The 18107-nt window shown below is 46.1% G+C and overlaps 1 protein-coding gene across 1 annotated transcript in view; it reads right to left on the bottom strand.

Annotated features, from left to right (window-relative positions):
* Positions 1 to 18107, bottom strand: part of PLXNC1 (plexin C1) — a 149325-nt gene that overhangs the window by 103076 nt on the left and 28142 nt on the right. Inside the window, exons 3-4 of the mRNA XM_060656754.3 lie at positions 10700 to 10834; positions 7188 to 7288 (exon numbers count right to left, since the gene is read on the bottom strand). Coding sequence (XP_060512737.3) covers positions 7188 to 7288; positions 10700 to 10834 — 236 coding nt within the window. The remainder of the gene's footprint in view (positions 1 to 7187; positions 7289 to 10699; positions 10835 to 18107) is intronic.

The raw sequence follows: 18107 nt of genomic DNA, 5'->3' as shown, positions 1-18107 counted from the left end.
GTGCCTGGGGCTTTATGAACATTATCTGATTGGATCTTCTCAGCCACCCTGTGAGGTACTACTAGCCCTACTTTGTGGAAGAGATTTGACCCAGAGAAGACAAGGAACCTGCAGGTCACAAAGAAGCCTAGATTCAATCCCAAGCAGGCTGCCTCCAGGACCTGCACTCTTCCTCCTCTGCTGCCAGAGTGGAAGCCACCCCCTGCATTGCTGGGCATCCCGAACAGGCTACCCCTCCTACATTCCTGTTCGGCAATGACACCCCTGTCCATCTGGTCACCCAAGCCAGATGCCCATACCCCTTCTCTTGTCATCTCAACACCGAGGTTACGGTGTTGCTGGGAAAAGAGCAGTAGCTTGCCTCACTGCACGTTCCGAGACTTAGCTCTGCCATCGCTCCAAAGTCCTTCCCCCTCTGACCAAGTGCCCATGCTTCGGGCTCCAATCGAGTGCCTGGTCCAATCCCTGGGACACAGTAAGAATCCATTGCGTGTTTAGGTATCGCTTCTTTGTTGTCTTTATGAAGACTTAGATTGAGGGAGAAAAAGTACATCTTCCAGAAAAACAGTGGCCACCTTGATACTTGATTTTTCATTTTATGGCCCTATTTTGAGTGTGTCAAACTCAAGGGGGATCTAATTAATCAAAAAGTCCTGTCAATTCTATTTTCCAAATAGTTCTAGAGTCCAGCCACGTCTTTCCATTGCTACTATCACAAAGAAGCCTAGATTCAATCCCAAGCAGGCTGCCTCCAGGACCTGCACTCTTCCTCCTCTGCTGCCAGAGTGGAAGCCACCCCCTGCATTGCTGGGCATCCCGAACAGGCTACCCCTCCTACATTCCTGTTCGGCAATGACACCCCTGTCCATCTGGTCACCCAAGCCAGATGCCCACACCCCTTCCCTTGTCATCTCAACACCGAGGTTACGGTGTTGCTGGGCAAAGAGCAGTAGCTTGCCTCACTGCACCTTCCGAGACTTAGCTCTGCCATCGGACCCCAGTCTCTTGCCGGTTTACAACCACCTTCTAAGTGATCTGCCAGTGTCCAACAGATCGTTTCCAGGCTATCCTGCGCTAGGACGCTTATTCTAAAACCCACAGCTGATCTGGTCACTCTTCTAATTGAAGCTCTGCAATAGTTCCCAAAAGTCCTTACGAGAAATGCATATTCTACAACATGGCTTGTGAGGCCAGTGCTCGGCCACTCCTGCCTACCAAGCCACCAAGTATCTCAACAACCCCCGCCAGACTGTGTGCTCCAACTGTATTGAGCACAACGGGTGCTCTTACAGCAACTGGCCTCGATACACCTGTTCCCTCGGCCAGTCACCTGCCTCTGCTCTACCTGGCTGATATCTGCTCACAGCTCAACTTCAGCTTAGATATTCCCTCCTCCAGCAAACCTTCCCTTACTTATTAGTATTATTTATTTATTTATTTATTTTAGAGAGAGAGAGAGCAAGAGAGAGCATGAGCAGGAGAGAGGGGCAGGGGGAGGGAATCTTAAGCAGGCTCCACACTCAGCACGGAGCCCAACTCAGGGCTTGATTCCATGACCCTGGGATCACGAGCTGAGCCAAAATCAAGAGTCGGACGCTCAACCAACTGAGCCACCCAGGCACCCCAACCTTCCCTTAGTTTGGGTTAGATGTTCATGTGCCCCCATGGAATCCTCCACTGCCTCTGGGCTAACCTTCATGATACTCTATCTACCTATTGGTAAAATGGTAACTCTTTTACTTGTCAAGACTGACCAGATTATTGCGCTCAACGCCTCAGTATCTGCTGCACTGGAATGACGCATCCATAACCTTTGGCTCCCTTGCACGACAGTAGGTGGGGTAGATTTCCTTACCCCAGTGACATTGGGCTTGGCTATGTGGTGTGCTCGCCAGTGGAGTATCAGCAAACATGACATGAGCCGAGGTGACAAATGTGATGCATAGTTTAGCATGGCTCTTGTACTTCTGCGGTCTACCTTGAGAACAGTGTGCATTGGATGAGAGATGTGTGAAGAAGACCTGAATCAATCCTCTCAACCTGCAGCTTGAGGCAGAGGGCATCCCGAACCCCACTGGAGCTGACCCATGAGCAAGAAAAACAAATGCTTTTTTCTTCCAATTCTTTCTTTTAGGAAGAATTGGTCAATGCAGCATCACCGGAGTATTGTCTACATCCCTCACTAGACTGCAGGCTCTGTGTAGGCAAGAAAGAACTATAACCCGAGTACCTAGCACAGGCCTTATCACGTCATAGGTGCTCAATAAATACTTGTCAATTGGACACATGACTGAATCAGTGTTGGCTGTTGACACGGCTGTCTCCCTAGCTTGCATGTGAGTTCCTGAAGGCCAAGAATGGCATCCGATTTCCCTCCATAGCCTCTAGCTAGCTCAATTGCCACATGGGGTTCTTGGTGGATATTCGATAAATATTTGTTGAAATTAAATAAATTGAATTTTGTGGGCTGCCTTGGGACTGAGTCCTTAATTTATGGCATTGTTTCTATGGGAAAATGCATTCTGAGTGCCAAACAAACTTGCAAATGAACTTTTGGAACCTCACTCGTTCATTGGTTCAGGATTGCCAGTTTTGTGGAAACCCGTAACTGAACACATGTGCTATGCTTTGCAATATGGGAGAAACTGAGAAACTGCTTCCAAACCCCAGATACTCAGCCTGCAAAAATTCACTTTCCGCCCACACACACAAATTCAGCGCAGGTTAGATTTGAGGTTCCAACAATAAAATACTAGACTTTTTAGAGCTCATTGTTTATCTAATTGCTTTTTATCTGCTTCCACTGGATGCCTATTCTTAACACCCGATCAAAAGGAAGTTAAGATAGTTTCCTTGCCCACCCCCCGCTCTCAACAAATCCATTTTCTAGACACATATGCAAGAAAGCTCAACCTTCTCAAAAGAGAAAATAAATTATTTTTCTAAATAAATCTGTGACATTTAAAATAAACACAGTGGGATGCTCTACAGTTATAAGAAAACATCCCCCTTTAGAATTCCTAATTTTGAATGGTACTGGGAACTCAATATGAGTCACAGATCTGAGGCTTAGTTTTATTTCGTCTTAGGCCAGAATGAAGCCAGTCTGAAACTGAGTGATCTGATGTGGCTGGGAAGGACCATCAGTCTAGAATGTTCTATATTACTTCATACGTAAGTCTCAACCTGCCACTGACAGAGCTCCTCAATCACGCAATCTACTTCATTCACAGGGTGCGTGGGTGGCTCAGTTGGTTAAGCATCCGACTTTAGCTCAGGTCATGATCTCATGGTTTGCGAGTTCAAGCCCTGCATCAGGCTCTGTGCTGACAGCTCAGAGCCTGGATGGAGCCTGCTTTGGATTCTGTGTCTCCCTCCTTCTGCCCCTCCCCTGTTCATGCTCTGTCTGTCTCTCTTTCAAAAATAAGCAAACAGTAAAAAAACTTTTAAAAATCTACTTCATTCACTTAACATATATTTTTTGAGCACCTACGATGTGTCGGGCACTGTTCTAGACTCTGGGGATATAGTAGTGAACAAGACAGACAAGGTACTTATGTTCATGGAACCCACATTTTAAAAAGAAAAGCAGAGACATAAGATCATTTCAGACACTGATGGGACCATGATGAAAATAAAACAGGTGATTATGAGTGAGGTGAGGCCACTTCCAACTGGATGATCAGGAAGGAGCCAGCCATGGAAAGATCTGGGGAAAAATATTCTAGACTGAGGAAACAACAAGGGCAAAAGTACCAGAGGTGGGAACGTGCCGACATATTCCTAAGTCAGAAAGAAAGCGCAGTGGGGTAGAGTGAACCGAGGAGAGAGAGGCATGAGAACCATGGAAGGGTCAGATGATGTATGCAGGTCCTGGCAGTAAGACAGTCAGACTGGCTTCTAAGAGAGAAAGGCTGTGCAGGTTTTAACCTGGGGAATGACATGATCTGGTTTAGACTATAAAAGCATCATTCCTCTAGGAGGGTATTACGACAGGGGTGAGGGAGTAAGAGGAGAACCAGGAAGCTTTACAGAAGACAAGCACTCTTTGCCCGTCATCAATACATGCCCCGGTGTCTTCAACCTCTTCTCTGATCATCCCTCTTACCTTCTTGTGCTCACTGAAACCAGCCTCTCTCCTGGGGACACAGCTTCCTCGAAGCCAGCTCAGGGGCTGGCTGCTTCCTCTTACTCATCCTAAGCGTCCTGCTTGTGTCTCACTGCCTTTTCTGGATGCCTCTTCTTTCCTCCTCCTTTCCAAGCGTGCCCCCCGCCCAGTGCGCCCCACCACCGCAAAGCCCTCCTTGTTGCAACCATCTATAGACCACCGCCACCCCTGCCAATTCTTTCCTCTTCTGGACTATCTTGCTTCTCACCGTCTCCAACACTGTTCCCACGGTCCGACTGCAATATCCACACAGATGACTGACGTTAACACTCCCGTTCCTAACGCTACCTCCGTTCCTTGACCCCTCTCTGCCCGCAGTCTTTTTCCCATCCTACTTCAGGTACACTGTCATTATCAATAGTGCCACCACCCTCCATGACTCTCCCACAGTCCAACTACCATTTCCCAGCCCCAGTGAGTCTTAAATCCAATCACAACCTCCCATGCACAGATCCTGTCACCTATTCCCATCCCTCACTCCCCGCCTCGGGGTGTACTTCCAGCTGACAGCCCAGGGCCCCCTATGTTAAGTACCAACATCCATGTCAAGACCATCATCCAGCGCTCGGATACCCCCTCGGTTCCCAGGCCCCGCCCTCCCCTCTTGATGTATTTCCTGCAAAGCCCTACCTTGCTAAATCTAGCCCTCCCCGACTCTGCGACCACACCAGCAGGGCTGAACACGGCCTTGGGAAGCAAAACCCTGCTGACTGCTCTCGCTTCAAAAGCAAGACCACTGGCTTCAGCTGGGCCCTCCTGCTGCCCAGCGATCATTCTAAGTTCCCATCTCCGTTCTCGATCTTCTACCTTCTCTCTCTTCGCCTTCCAAACCTCCAGCGCTTCCTCCCCCACCTCGCTCTCACAGGGCTGAAGCCCCCGAAAATGACGTCAGCGATACAAACTGACGCTGCACACGCTTGCACCACCCACCTGCTCCTGGGCCCAATGTTCTTCACCTGCTCTTCCATCCTGAGACCAACTGTCCACCTCCCGTCTGAACTTGCCTCCCCATCAGTGTGCTACATCTTATTTTCTCTCATCTGCCGAGAGACAACACAGTGCAAACCCCTCTTCTTTCTCTCTCTTATTGTTTTACTAAAACTTCCCCAACAGCCCCATAGCGCAGGGTTATTTCACGCGCCTCAAAAACAACCAAATTCTCTGGACTTTACTTTCTCCTCTAGCGTCTGCTCCCTTTTTCTGCCGTTTTCCTCGGCAAAGCTCCTCTGGAGACTGGTCTCTGCTCTGCTCCCACATCATTTTCTCCTGCAGCTTTATCGCTTGCCACACTGCCCTTGTCATGGTCACCGGTCATCACCTGCTGAGTCTAGTGGGTCAGCGCACTTCCCTTGCCCAACCCCTCTGCACCATCTGGCACAGGGGACTGCTCCCCTCTTTCTTCCCTTGGCATCCAGGAGACCACCTTCTTCGGTCTTTCCTCTTCCCTTTCTGGCTGTTCCCTCCCCATTTTTGTTTCCTCTTTGCCTCCTCGGCCCTTCGACACGGCACCGCCTCAGTGCTCGTTCCCCAACTGCTTCTCCCCTCAATCTACACGGCCTCCCTCGTCTGGTCTTGTAAGCTCCCTCCAGACATGTCTAACTCCCAAATTTATCTCTCCAGCCTGGACACATCGCCCGTGAACTCCAGACCTGTGTTTGCCATATAGCAGCCACGAGCTCCTCGTGGCTAGTTCATCACTGCCACCGCCACTGAATTAACGCCTGGGGGGAGCCCTACAAATATATGTGGGAAACGCACATAGGTGAAACAGGTCGGAAAGAGTACAGGGGAACCGCTCAGTGGGTGTGTGACAATGAAACGCTGTTGATGATCAGTTAATTTCTTAAACTCTAGACTTGGGCAAGCGACGGGAAGAAAACGTTCCTACCCAATTACAATTATTCATGAGAATTTTCCTGGCCCCGCTTCCTTTGTCTGCCAGGGATTCTGACAGAAACAGCCCCGTGAGGAAGCGCAGCAAAAGGCAAGGGCAATTATGCGTCTTGGTGCATCTCAGCTTTTGACTTCCTCCATGAACTCTTAATTAATTCCATCCCCACATTTTTAGTTTGTTTCCTGAACCTCTCGCTTATATTGTAGCCTCGCCCTCTCCCTTCGTTGCCCTGGGCTTCCTTCCCCAGATTCTCTTCCCCGTCCCCTCTGCTTTCCCCAAACTGCCCCTTGTTCAGCCTTCAGCTTCTCTGCACCTGTTCCACTCCTCCTGATCCCTTTTGACCCTTAAAAACAGAAAGCACCAAACTGACGGCCACCGTTATGGTGTTTTTTTTTTTTTCCCCCTGCCTGAGCTCCAGCTCCGGCGCTCTCCTCCTTGCTTCTGTAGCGGGAGCCCCAGTACTGGGTTGCCATGGCAACAGCGAATCCAACCAGGCCGGTCCCAGCCACGCTGGGAGCTGCCATGGCGAGGGAGCGCTTACAAGTCGCCCCTGAGCCTGGATGGGTCGTGAACATCGTAATTCAAGACCAGGCTGGGCACATTCTGCCTGGAGACTGAGATTGTACAGCAGGCCCACAGCTGTACCGCGCATTAGGAGACAACATCATCAATAATAAGGCTTCCACCGAGCCATCCGAGTACGTGACATTACGAGGATTCGGTGGGAAATTTTCAAACATCCCTATTCTTTTATCTCCTCTGAGGGGAGACCTTTTGCCTCTCTCTCTCTCTGGAGTCTTGGAGAACTCTGTAGAAAGTACAAGCAGAATTGGCAGCTCCAGGCTATCCTTCCTGGTGTCCTGTCCCCACCCTGTTCCCACCCCCAGGTCGGGTAACCCACCCGGAGTGGTCCGGGTCAAATGATCCCGCGGCACTGGCACAGCTGGGAACATCTCCGAGAGTTAATGAGGATCACGCACTGATATTTCAGGCGGCGAAGAGATCGGCTCCCCCAGGTCATTGGCACGGATCGTCAAAGTAGGGCAACAAGTGTTCTGCTGCATGACACTTTTTTTTTTTTTTCTCTCGAAAATGTGAGTTGGTGAGAAAGAATTCAGGAAATACCTTTGCAGAGAATGGCACCAACCGCAGTGAGGGTCTGTTGCTGTTAAACACTCCGTACAGGATTTATGTTTACTGCAATTTGCAACACGAATTCTCCTCACCTAGAAATGAAGATGACAGCAGCTCAGATGGAATTCTAAGCACCGCCACAAAAACGACAACACCTTATCTGATAACGGGCCACAAAGAGAGCACATTTGTCAACTTGAACTCGGAATGCCTCTGTAAGGACGTTGGGCAGTGGTTCTCAAGTTCCGGGGTACGAATCCCCTGGGGAGGTTTGGAAAGTGCAGGTTCCCAGATGGCCTGCCGTCCCTGCTCTGGAGACTCGGGCTGGGCAGGTCAGGGACCGGGCCCCGGAATCTGCATTTTTAAGTGCTCTCTCAGGTGGGTCTGATCCACTAATAATGACTTCCCAAGGGATCATGGAATCAGGTCACCTGGCCTTCACACAAAGACAGTTAAATGCGTGGTCAGTGGCACTCTGGAAATGAGCATCTGGGGACGTAAAGGCTCACGCTGACCCAGGAGTGTCAGCACGAGGCTGACGCTGGACACGGAAATGAGGAGAATCCCACACCCCTGTCAGGGTAACTCCATTTCTTCAGCTCCTGGCTCGTTTGCTCACCTTCCCTCCACTGGAGTTGGGCATAAAAGAAACAGGGGGAGTATTCAAATCATCGCCTGCCCCTCAAGCTGCCTCTTCCAGTTGTCAGGAAAGAGCAACCCACAGGCAAGGCGCCCGTGCTGGGCACACCCGGGCATCTGAGACAGTCAGAGCCTGGAAGCAGGGTGGCGGGAGTCGGGGAGGACCTCAGTGCCACACAGCGCATTTTCTGCAGGCAAAATCCCACAGCAGGTAGTAAGGAAACTTGTGGAACTCATTAAGCCAGGAAGCTGTACATGCTAGAAGGTATAAGTAACTTCTTTAAAAGGTTAGAAACACAGAGCATTCTAGAAACGGTTGGTGAGGAAAATAGGCTATCCTGGGGAGTAGTGTTCAATTCTAAGTTGACTACATGGAGGACAGACCCGTCTATTTCTCAGTCCTCCATGTTGCTGAAAGACGCGGGGGCAGACCACCAGCCTGAGCCAGAATCAACCAGAATGTGGAGATTTCCCTGTAGCTCACAAAACATCTTTTTAATTCTGGGGGGGTTTGCATAAATATCACGTAGTCTCTCTAACCTTGTTTTCTCAACTCTGAAATGGTGACCGTGCTGCGGACTCCACAGGGTTATTTCACTGTCTGGCAGATACTAAGCGCTCGATAAATGTTGGCTACTGCTGTTGTGTGAGGCAAAGGTTCCACAGCCCTACAAACATGTGAGACCTTACACTTAAAAGGCAAACAGATTTCCTTACTACGAGGCTTCTGAGAGCCTTTGAATATGCTGAGCATGATGATACTCCAGGCGGGGTAGACTAAATAACATCTTCTCCTAGGGCCACATTGGCTCAGAACACTTAGTGGGATAGGAGTCTCTAGAACTTTCCATGAGAACCATTACGCGCTGTACTTAAACACACAAACAACATCTCTCTCTGTAAAAGCGAGAACACAATTAGTACTACATTGGACCTGCTTCCCTAACTTAGTAACACACGATAGTGACTATTCCACAGCGATGCATAAATCTTCATATGGTTATTTTTAGCGGCCACGTATTCCATGGATGTACCAGGGCATATTCGTTTGGCTGTTACTATCCCCCCAAGAGTCTAGGAAAGGATCCTCCTTAGGTTTTTGCCCGTCTAGGGGTTATGCTGGCTCAACGAGAATCTTACTAATAGCATCCCCAGCAGGAAACCTAGGTGAAGAATATAAGAATAACCAGCTTTGATGCCCAGTCAAAAACCCTCCCTAGGGCTTCAGGCTTTGAATGACCAGAGGCTAGAACTCTTTATCTTCCAGAAAGTGAGGACCTGTCAGCTATCCGTGGCTCTCCAGTGGTTCCCAGCTTACAGTCTTGAGTTTGGAGGAAAGTGCTAACGAGAATTTACGAGCCATTTTGCAATGTTTCAAAAAGCTGAATGGAGAAACATGCACGGATTAAGCAAGACTTCAAGTGTCTTTGCTTTGGGCTGGAATTTTATCAGCTCTGTGTGGCAGCACAGCGCGTTCTCCGGCTGGCAGTTTTCAGATGCCCTTGATAAATAAAGCCTGGGAATGGGAATAGTTACTTAATATATGCAGTTTGTTGAGTAGACAAAAATCTCGTGAATACGGGAAGCCCAGGGAAGAAACAGAATAAAAAATGTTTTAACGGGGACACAAGCTGCTCAGGAAGATTCTGCATGGTGAACAACTGGTCTACCAACGTCAGGCAGGTCCACAGTTCATCTCAATGAGATCATTTTGACATAACGACTCTTCCACGTGCAAAGGGCAATTCTGCGAATTCTGGAAACGACAATGTGCTTGTGTGCCTACTGTGTGACCGCAACAGCACATGTGGCTTGCTGTCATCACTGTTCCCCTTAGAACGAGAGATAAAAAGAATGGAAAATGGGGTTGGACCGAAGGCATCTGTTATTCCATTATATAATTCCACAAGTCTGAATTCTCTTCTTCATACTTTGTTTGCCCCAATGGCCATGGGTCCGAATTACCGTGCCAGAATGGGCTGCTTAGTTTTCACAAGTTTGGGATTCGATCTCATTTATCACAGGCTGTGATGTCAGGACAGAATTGATGTCCCAGTCTGGACAAGGCCCAACCTACATATATATAAAATAGAATGAACCTAAGATATCAAGGAGATATATCTCCTTGACTGAATCATTTAACCTTTCCAAGTCTTAGGCTCTTGATATACAAAGCAAGGGTAATTTTATCTCATTAAATTGGTAGCATATTTCATCAACATTGTTTTTATAGCTGTGCATACACACACAACTCTGCATCTAAGAGAGACAAAACTAGTACGTGGTCAGTAGGGACTCAATAAAACTTAGCTTTCTTTCCTTTGTGGAAGTACTTTATAAAAATGAAGAAACTATAAAAAGCTATTATTTTTATTTGAGTAAGCAGAAGCAAGAAGAAAAACTAAAACAGCCAGATAAATTAAGAGAGGGAGGGTGAGTGCCATATATTTCCTGGTTCATGAATGTGCATGAGACTGTGGCCTGATATTAACCCCCAATTCCAAAGCCAGTCCCATTGGGTATATTCATAAATGCATCTAACCGTTCAGTGCCCACACAATAAATGTGCAAATTCAGTTACCTTGCTGATTATGCACCCATTTGCAAGCACACCCTCCTCTGAAAAGCCTCGCATTGGAAATATAGCCAATAATAAAATTGTCTAAATAGGTAATATTTCTTGCTTACTTACTGACAGGAAGGTTTTTTAATTCCATGTCTGTGAACCACTGAAGGTCTTCTCGAAGCCTGCAGCAGTGTTTAAACTTGATAGTTCAAAGTAAAAGCTTCACTACTAGATGATGACATTAATTAAACAATTTTTTATTTGTAAGTCAGAAGCTGTACCCGGTATTTTCGCCTACCTCTTTCCCAGCTGTTAGATAGATGTAGATATTCTTCTTGGGATGAGGAACCAGTTTGTAGAAAACAGGTGTTTCTTCTTTAATTTCATAGATAACCTCCGGGCAATTTGAAGTCAAATTCTCACCAAGAATAACCTATTTTTTTTTTTTTTCAAAAAGAGAAATAAGATTTCTATTAAATACTTTGAATAGCGGGGTGGCAAGAGTTGCAGCTTAATTCTAAGACCACATGCTCTTTTCCTCACTACATATACTGGCTGAGGTACCATGTTCTTTAATCATCCTTTTGTGTCTCAGTCTTCCACGAGGCTGGGAAGAACAAGCATGGTCACGCATGTGAATGCGCGTGCGCGCGCACAGAAGCCACCCTTCGGTGCTGGGGCGGTATCCTCACATGTGGACGCTCCAAGCCCGCAATTCCCTATCACATCTGGCTCTACGAGAAGCTACAGGTGACAGCTTCGTCAGTATTAAGCCAAGTGATCTTCAAACTAAAGGAAGCCGGCTTGACATATATTTGCATGTGTTACTCTGACTCTCCTATATGATTCTACGCAGTCACCCATTTTAAAGTAACCAGGACAACTTAACAGGCTCAAACAGCAGGTATGTGTTTACATATAAAAAGTAAGCGTGGCCTTGAAATTGGGCCTACATGAGTTTCATGCACCTCAGTCGATAAATATCTACGTATCTGGCATGTTCTAGGTGTTTGGAAAACGGCTGTGAACAAATGAGTGGGGGGGGGGGGGTGGAGGGAGAAACCTACCTTCATATACCGTGTGTGTGTGTGTGTGTGTGTGTGTGTGTGTAGGGGAGTAGTGGCAGACAATGAACAATAATTAAATTAGAAACCCTATTAGAAGGTGATGCAAGTCAAAATAAAGTGGGGTAAGGGCATCAGGATGCGTGCTCAGGGTAAGTCTCACTGAGAGGTGGCATTTAGTGAGATACTTGCAGGAGACGATGGAGTGGGCCATTTAGATGCCCGGGTGACTCGCGCTCTTGCGAGAGCCACTCACTGGTACCGAGGCCCTAAAACCTGAGGTGGCCAGTGTGGCTCGAGCAGAACCAGTGAGGCAGAGAGCAGTGAGGTAACGAGCGTGCAACGTAGGTGATTGTAGGCGTGTATAGAAATCTCACTCTTACTCCGGGTGAGAGAGAGGGAGCCGCTGCAGGGTTTGAGCAGAGAGGTGGCATGGTAAGGGGGCAGGTTGGAAGCAGGGGCCTGAAGCTGTATCACAGACCATCACCATAGCCCTGGAGAAACAGAATGGCCGCTTGAGCCCAGGTGCGTCTCTTGACTCTTTCCGCTGAGTAAGCTGTGCTAACTTTGACCTAGTACCTTAACCTTCCCCAACTTCCTTGTCTCTAAAACGGGCCTAATAATGCCTTTCCTATATACGACTGTTCGGGATCAAAGGAGAGTTATAAAAGGTGCGTGGCACATAATAAATACACAATAGATAATAATGTTGCTAGATGGTAAGCTCCTTTTGGGTAGAGACCGTATCTTAATGATCTTTATACCTATCCCCTTGCCCGATACTTTTAAAATCGAAGGTGTTCAATATTTTGTCAGTTTGAATACATCCATACGTAAAATCTACATTTGTGTCTCTACTGCTGAGGATAGCAGTTACATTGGGCACATGGTTTTAAAAGAAACGTTGGCCCTTCAGATTCTTTTCAGACAAAGTCTACATTCACGCATCTACTAAGCAATACGAAGCCTGTACCACATATCCTGATGGCAAATACATATTTACTATTTTATCAAAGAGTCCTTATCATTTTGGCACAGGCAGCATCTTCCTACATGAGTCCCTGCTCCCAGCCTGAGTATGGCTTTGTCTTGTGGTCGTGACTTTCTTCCATCATCTGCTCTGGGTTAAGTCCAGGTAGATTTGGTACAACTAGTAACTCACTAGGGGCCTGTGAACTGCCACTGAATTCAGGAGCAGCTCGTAAAACTCAATTGCAGTAACTAAAATATGACTTTTTAAAAAGGAATAGAAGCATTTAGGTCCCAGTAGAGGTGGAAAAGGTCTGTGCCTCAAGTCATTTAAAAGCACCTATAGAGGCGCCTGGGTGGCTCAGTCGGTTGAGCGTCTGACTTTGGCTCAGGTCATGATTTCGCGGTTCATGAGTTCAAGCCCCATGTCAGGCTCTGGGCGGACAGATGTGAGCCTGGAGCTGCTTCAGATTCTGTGTCTCCCTCTCTCTCTCTGCCCCTCCCCCACTCGTGCACGCATGCTCTCTTCTCTCTCCAAATAAACATTAAAAAAATGTTTTTAATGAAAAAAAGTGACTATAGCTGCACCATCCAGTATGATAGCCACCAGTCACCTGTGGCTATTTAAATTTAAAATATAGTACTTCCGTTATACTAGCTGCATTTCAAGTGCTCATTAGCCACATATGGCTAGTGACTACCATACTGAAAGTACAGATATAGAACATTACCATCATCACGGAAAGTTCTACCGGACAACACTGGCCTACTGAAAACTACAAATGAAGAGAAACAGCAGGCAGGCACCACCCAAGCGTGGACTTGCCAGATTCTTGTCTTCCCATCTCTAATTCACGTTCCTTATTAATCAACTGAGATTCAGTTGATCTGGTTCTAGAAAAGAGGTCATAGAGAAGAGAGGAAACAGGAAGCCAGTTAAAAAATGTTTGATAAAAATGTTCTCAAGTGATGCTCAAGAGAAGACAGGCTGCTGTCCAGAAGAATTCATCATGTTAAAGGCCTCCCTGGGCAGAACCACCAATGAAGCATTCTTGCCAACAAAACCGAACCTGAACCTCATTGAGCCTTTAGTGTGACCTTTCATTTAACATTGGGAAGCAGAAAGAGGAGGAGGCAGCAAGAAAACAGCCAAATCCACAATATGAGACATTCGACAACAGACTTCATTTCCTCCATCAGTCAGTGGCAGTGATGGGGAGTTGGCTACACCAGATTGAGAGAGGCAGGACAACCATGTCTGACTTGAGGACCTTGCTTAGATACCAATTTGAACAAAAGTCGTTTTCTTTTCTTTTTTTCTTTTCGATATATGAAGTTTATTGTCAAATTGGTTTCCATACAACACCCAGTGCTCAGCCCAACAGGTGCCCTCTTCAATACCCATCACCCACCCTCCCCTCCCTCCCACCCCCCCCCCCCAACCCTCAGTTTGTTCTCAGTTTTTAAGAGTCTCTTATGCTTTGGCTCTCTCCCACTCTAACCTCAACAAAAGTCATTTTCAAAAGATACTCTCGAGCCACTTAGGAAGATTTCATTGTATAAGCTCCTATGAGATGTCGCTGAAGAACTACTGATATTTTTGCTGTGATAATAGCATTATGGGTATGGTTATTTAAGAAAATGGCCATTGCGGTGCTGAACTCTTGATTTTGGCTCAGGTCATGATCTCACAGTTTGTGGGATTGAGCTCTGCAGCGGGCTCTGTGCTGACAGAGCAGAGCCCGCTTCAGATTCTCTCTCCCCCTCCCTCTCTGCCACTTGCATGCATGTATTCTCAAAATAAACATTAAAAAAAAAGAAAGAAAAGAAAATGACCATCATTTTTTAGAGATGTGTAATGAAACATGTAGGGGTGAAATGACAGTGTCTGGGATTTGCTTTTTTTTTTAATTTTTTTTTTAATGTTTATTCATTTTTGAGACAGAGAGAGACAGAGCATGAATGGGGGAAGGTCAGAGAGAGATGGAGACACAGAATCCGAAACAGGCTCCAGGCTCTGAGCTGTCAGCACAGAGCCTGACGCGGGGCTCGAACTCACGGACCGCGAGATCATAACCTGACTGAAGTCGGCTGCTTAACCAACTGAGCCACCCAGGCGCCCCTGGGATTTGCTTTAAAATAAAAACTTAATTTATAAAACACCACCACTCATGCGTCTTAAGTGAGTTAGGACTTGCGCTGCAGTTTTTACAGGGACTTCTTTTATTTATTCTTGGAACATGGTTGATGTAGATGGGTAAGGGCTATGAAGATCTAGTTTGGGGCAACTCCGATTTACCTGGAGACGAGGCACCGGTATTTTCTCTGGAACTCTGAATTCTGGCAGGGAAGCCTTTATTGTGTTAAAAAAAAATCTTAAGTGTACTATGTGCTGGGGTTTACCAACCAGTTTCCTAAACAAGCTACCTAGAGTGGCTTACACTGGCTTACACTGAAAGCTTGTCCTGATAACTATAGATGCTGGGTTTAAATTACGTTTCATCGATAGTGGGAGTGACACTTCTCTAGAACGTAATTTGGCATTATCTATCAAAATTATAAAGCATAGCCTTAGACCCCACAGCCCCTCATATGTATGGTGAATGAAATATGTACACGGATATTTATTGCATCACAAATAAGCAAAAGGTTGAAACAACCTAAATGTCCAACAGTGAGTTGGTTAGGCATAGTCAAACAAATATGATACTATTTAGCTGTAAAAATAATTAGAAAGCTCCTTGTGTATATGTTTAACACATTACATTGTGTATATGTGTATATATTTATATATTACATAAACATACTTATATACTTATATAGCACGTTTAATATGCTGTGTATTTGATAAAATGGGGGAAAGGCCATCTTCCCCCTTTTACCTGCAGACATTTATAAACTATCTCTGTGAAGATACCCAAGAAACCCATATCACTGGTTGCCCCAGAGGTCAGGAATGTGTGACTTTCTCTGTATATTCTCTTGGTTCTTTTGAATTTTGAACAATGTCAATGTACTATCTTAAAAAATAAATACATAAGACTTAAATGTGAAAAGTGAGTGTGAGTGGATCAAATTGTTTTTCTTTTTGCTAGATCATATGCAGAGAATGATCTCCATAACCCCGAGGACAGGACAACAGGAAATTTTCATTTTCATCCACAAGGGGCCCAGACATGCTACATGGAGAGCTTGGGGGTCTCTGCCACTGGGGCCTTCACCTCTCTTAAATGACTCCAGGACAGGAGAGACATGGCTTTCTTCCTTGCTATAGATCTCTATTAATATCACCTCCTACCCCTCCAATCCCCATCCCCACAGCCCAGCCCAGGGGCATCAAAGCAAAACTTGGATCTTCTAACTGCAACATTCATGTCAACATCAACACAGAGAAGAAAGCCAGCGAGACTGGAGCACGGGAAATGTTCCTTCCTCAGCTCGGTTTAGCTGGGCAGCCTTGGAAAAAGAACACGATCTGTGAAGCGATGCAGGAAGTAACAATGAGTCACAGAAACCCAAAATGGGTTGAGTTTTGTATAAAAGAATCTCATCCAATTCACACACACCCCTTGGGCATGATTTTTATCTCTTGTTTCCAGAATGCCCCTTTAGTACAGACCTAATCTGAAGTCACCCTGAGCCTCTGCCATGCATATTCTTATCTACCCCTTCATCCTTCAAGTCTCAAACGTCACCTCCTCTAAGAAGCTTTCCCTGGTTGCCTTTCTACCTCATTCTCTACCCATCAGTCGATTTCCTCCATAGCACTTACCACTCACTGTCTGAAATGGCTTTATTGATTAATTCAGTAACTTATTTTCCATCCTTTCCGCCCCCCCCCCCCCACCCCCATCATGAGAGCAAGTGGGTTGCCTGTTTTATTCACTTTTGTATCCTCAGTACCCTGAATAGTGTCTGGCACATAAAAGGTGCCCAATAAATATTTATTAAATGAAAAAAAAATTCTATTAGCATTCAAGATTTTATAGGGCTCTTCAGATTTTTCCAGCTGAAGCCTGTGTAGAAAACAAATTTTCCCCGATGGAGAATTTCAGTTTGTGTCAACATATTGTTCCTGTTGACATCTTCCTGAAGCCTCATGGTAGGCTATTAACTAGCCTTGGGATTTTTGTTGCATACAAAAAAACCCCGCCCAATTCCAGTCCTGAAACGTGTGGAGTGTGAGACTTCCACACCAGACAGTTAGTTATGTTACAAGTTCGACACCACCCACGGAAAGAATAGCATGGTGAGGAAAACGAGGTCGGGAGGAGAAAAATTAAACAAAAGCCTCTTTCTTTCTTTCCTTTACTATTACCATGACATGGAAAAGCCACGGGTATTCAAAAAGCTGAAACATATACTCCAAATTTCTTTCCTTAGGCCTCACTCTGTGGGGTTAACCAGTTAAAGGGCATCCAAGCCAATCTTCTCATTTTTTTTTTTTTAATAAACAGTTTCTAAGAAATGTGGTGAAGGAGGCCTAAACCACGCACACGAACACACGAGAAAGCAAGGTAATTATCCACCAGTGTTCAATGCGCTTGAGTCGTTAGGAGTAACAAAGGTGAAATATAAAGATTAAGGCAAACTCCTCTTTTATTTCCAACCTATTTTTCTCGGTGTAAGTAGCAAGAGAAGCATACAGCTTGAACCACAAGTTCTAGGTTTGTGTGGACATGGCAGGAAGAGCTCTAAACTGGGGAGTCCCGGCTAACTCACAAACTAGAATGAATGAGATGGAGGTGAACTTGAAATAGCTTCGTATGACATTCCAAACAGCCAATCGTGGAGGCCATTTCCTGCTATTTTTACTTTTTGGTCTATTACTTCAGCCTAGCCATCCCCACTCCCCTACCTCCGGCCCCAGGTCCTGTCCTGGGTTGGCCTCCTTTTCCTTATTTGAACATTCCATGGGAATATAAATAGTAAGCTTGTCCTTATAAAATATTTTATTATTTTTGTTATCTCTTCCTGTCTTTTGAAAACTTTAAAACCAGAATCAAGGCAGACCTTCATGCAGAAGAACTTTCTAGAACTGGTCTCAATTTTGCTCCACGGCAAAATTGGATAAATTTTGGATAAATGAAAGCCACCAGTGGGAATAAGTTTTGAGGGCCTCATAGATGGCCAGTCCCAACTCGAAGCATGTGAGCAGTGCTCCTCTGATGATATGGGGAAGGGACATGCGTGAGACGGCACCCGGTACCCTGAAGCCTACTTCGGTCCTAGGGATGTTGGAGAAACCCAACACTGGCCTCCTCCTACAAGAGCCGTTCCAAAAATCATCTTGAACCCAGATTTCCAACATTTACTCCCAAAGAACCCACGGGGGAAAAGCTGGGGTCCCACAGGGGGTTCAGGGGCTCCCATGACCCACTTGCAGACCTGAGCGGGGGAAGTCCTGCCTTCTAATACAGAAGTCTGGGCTCTGTGGGGCTGCCAGGAGGCCGTCCCCAAATAGGAACAAACTAAAACCACAGAAGCCAGGGCCTCTTCTCAAAAAAACCTCAATACTTGCATCTTGGTATTAACCCCAGTACTCTAATATTTGAAAGAAAATTTTAAAAAACAAAACAAAACACAGTTCCACAAATTCTACCAAGCCCTACAGAGTGCATTTGAATTATCAGTGCAGTTTGGAGAGGGGACAGATTGCTTCAGTTTACATCA

The sequence above is a fragment of the Panthera onca genome, chromosome B4, assembly GCF_046562875.1.
Source record: "Panthera onca isolate mPanOnc1 chromosome B4, mPanOnc1 haplotype 2, whole genome shotgun sequence".
In the NCBI taxonomy this organism is placed as follows: Eukaryota; Metazoa; Chordata; class Mammalia; order Carnivora; family Felidae; genus Panthera; species Panthera onca.
This window is presented reverse-complemented; position numbering and strand designations above follow the sequence as displayed.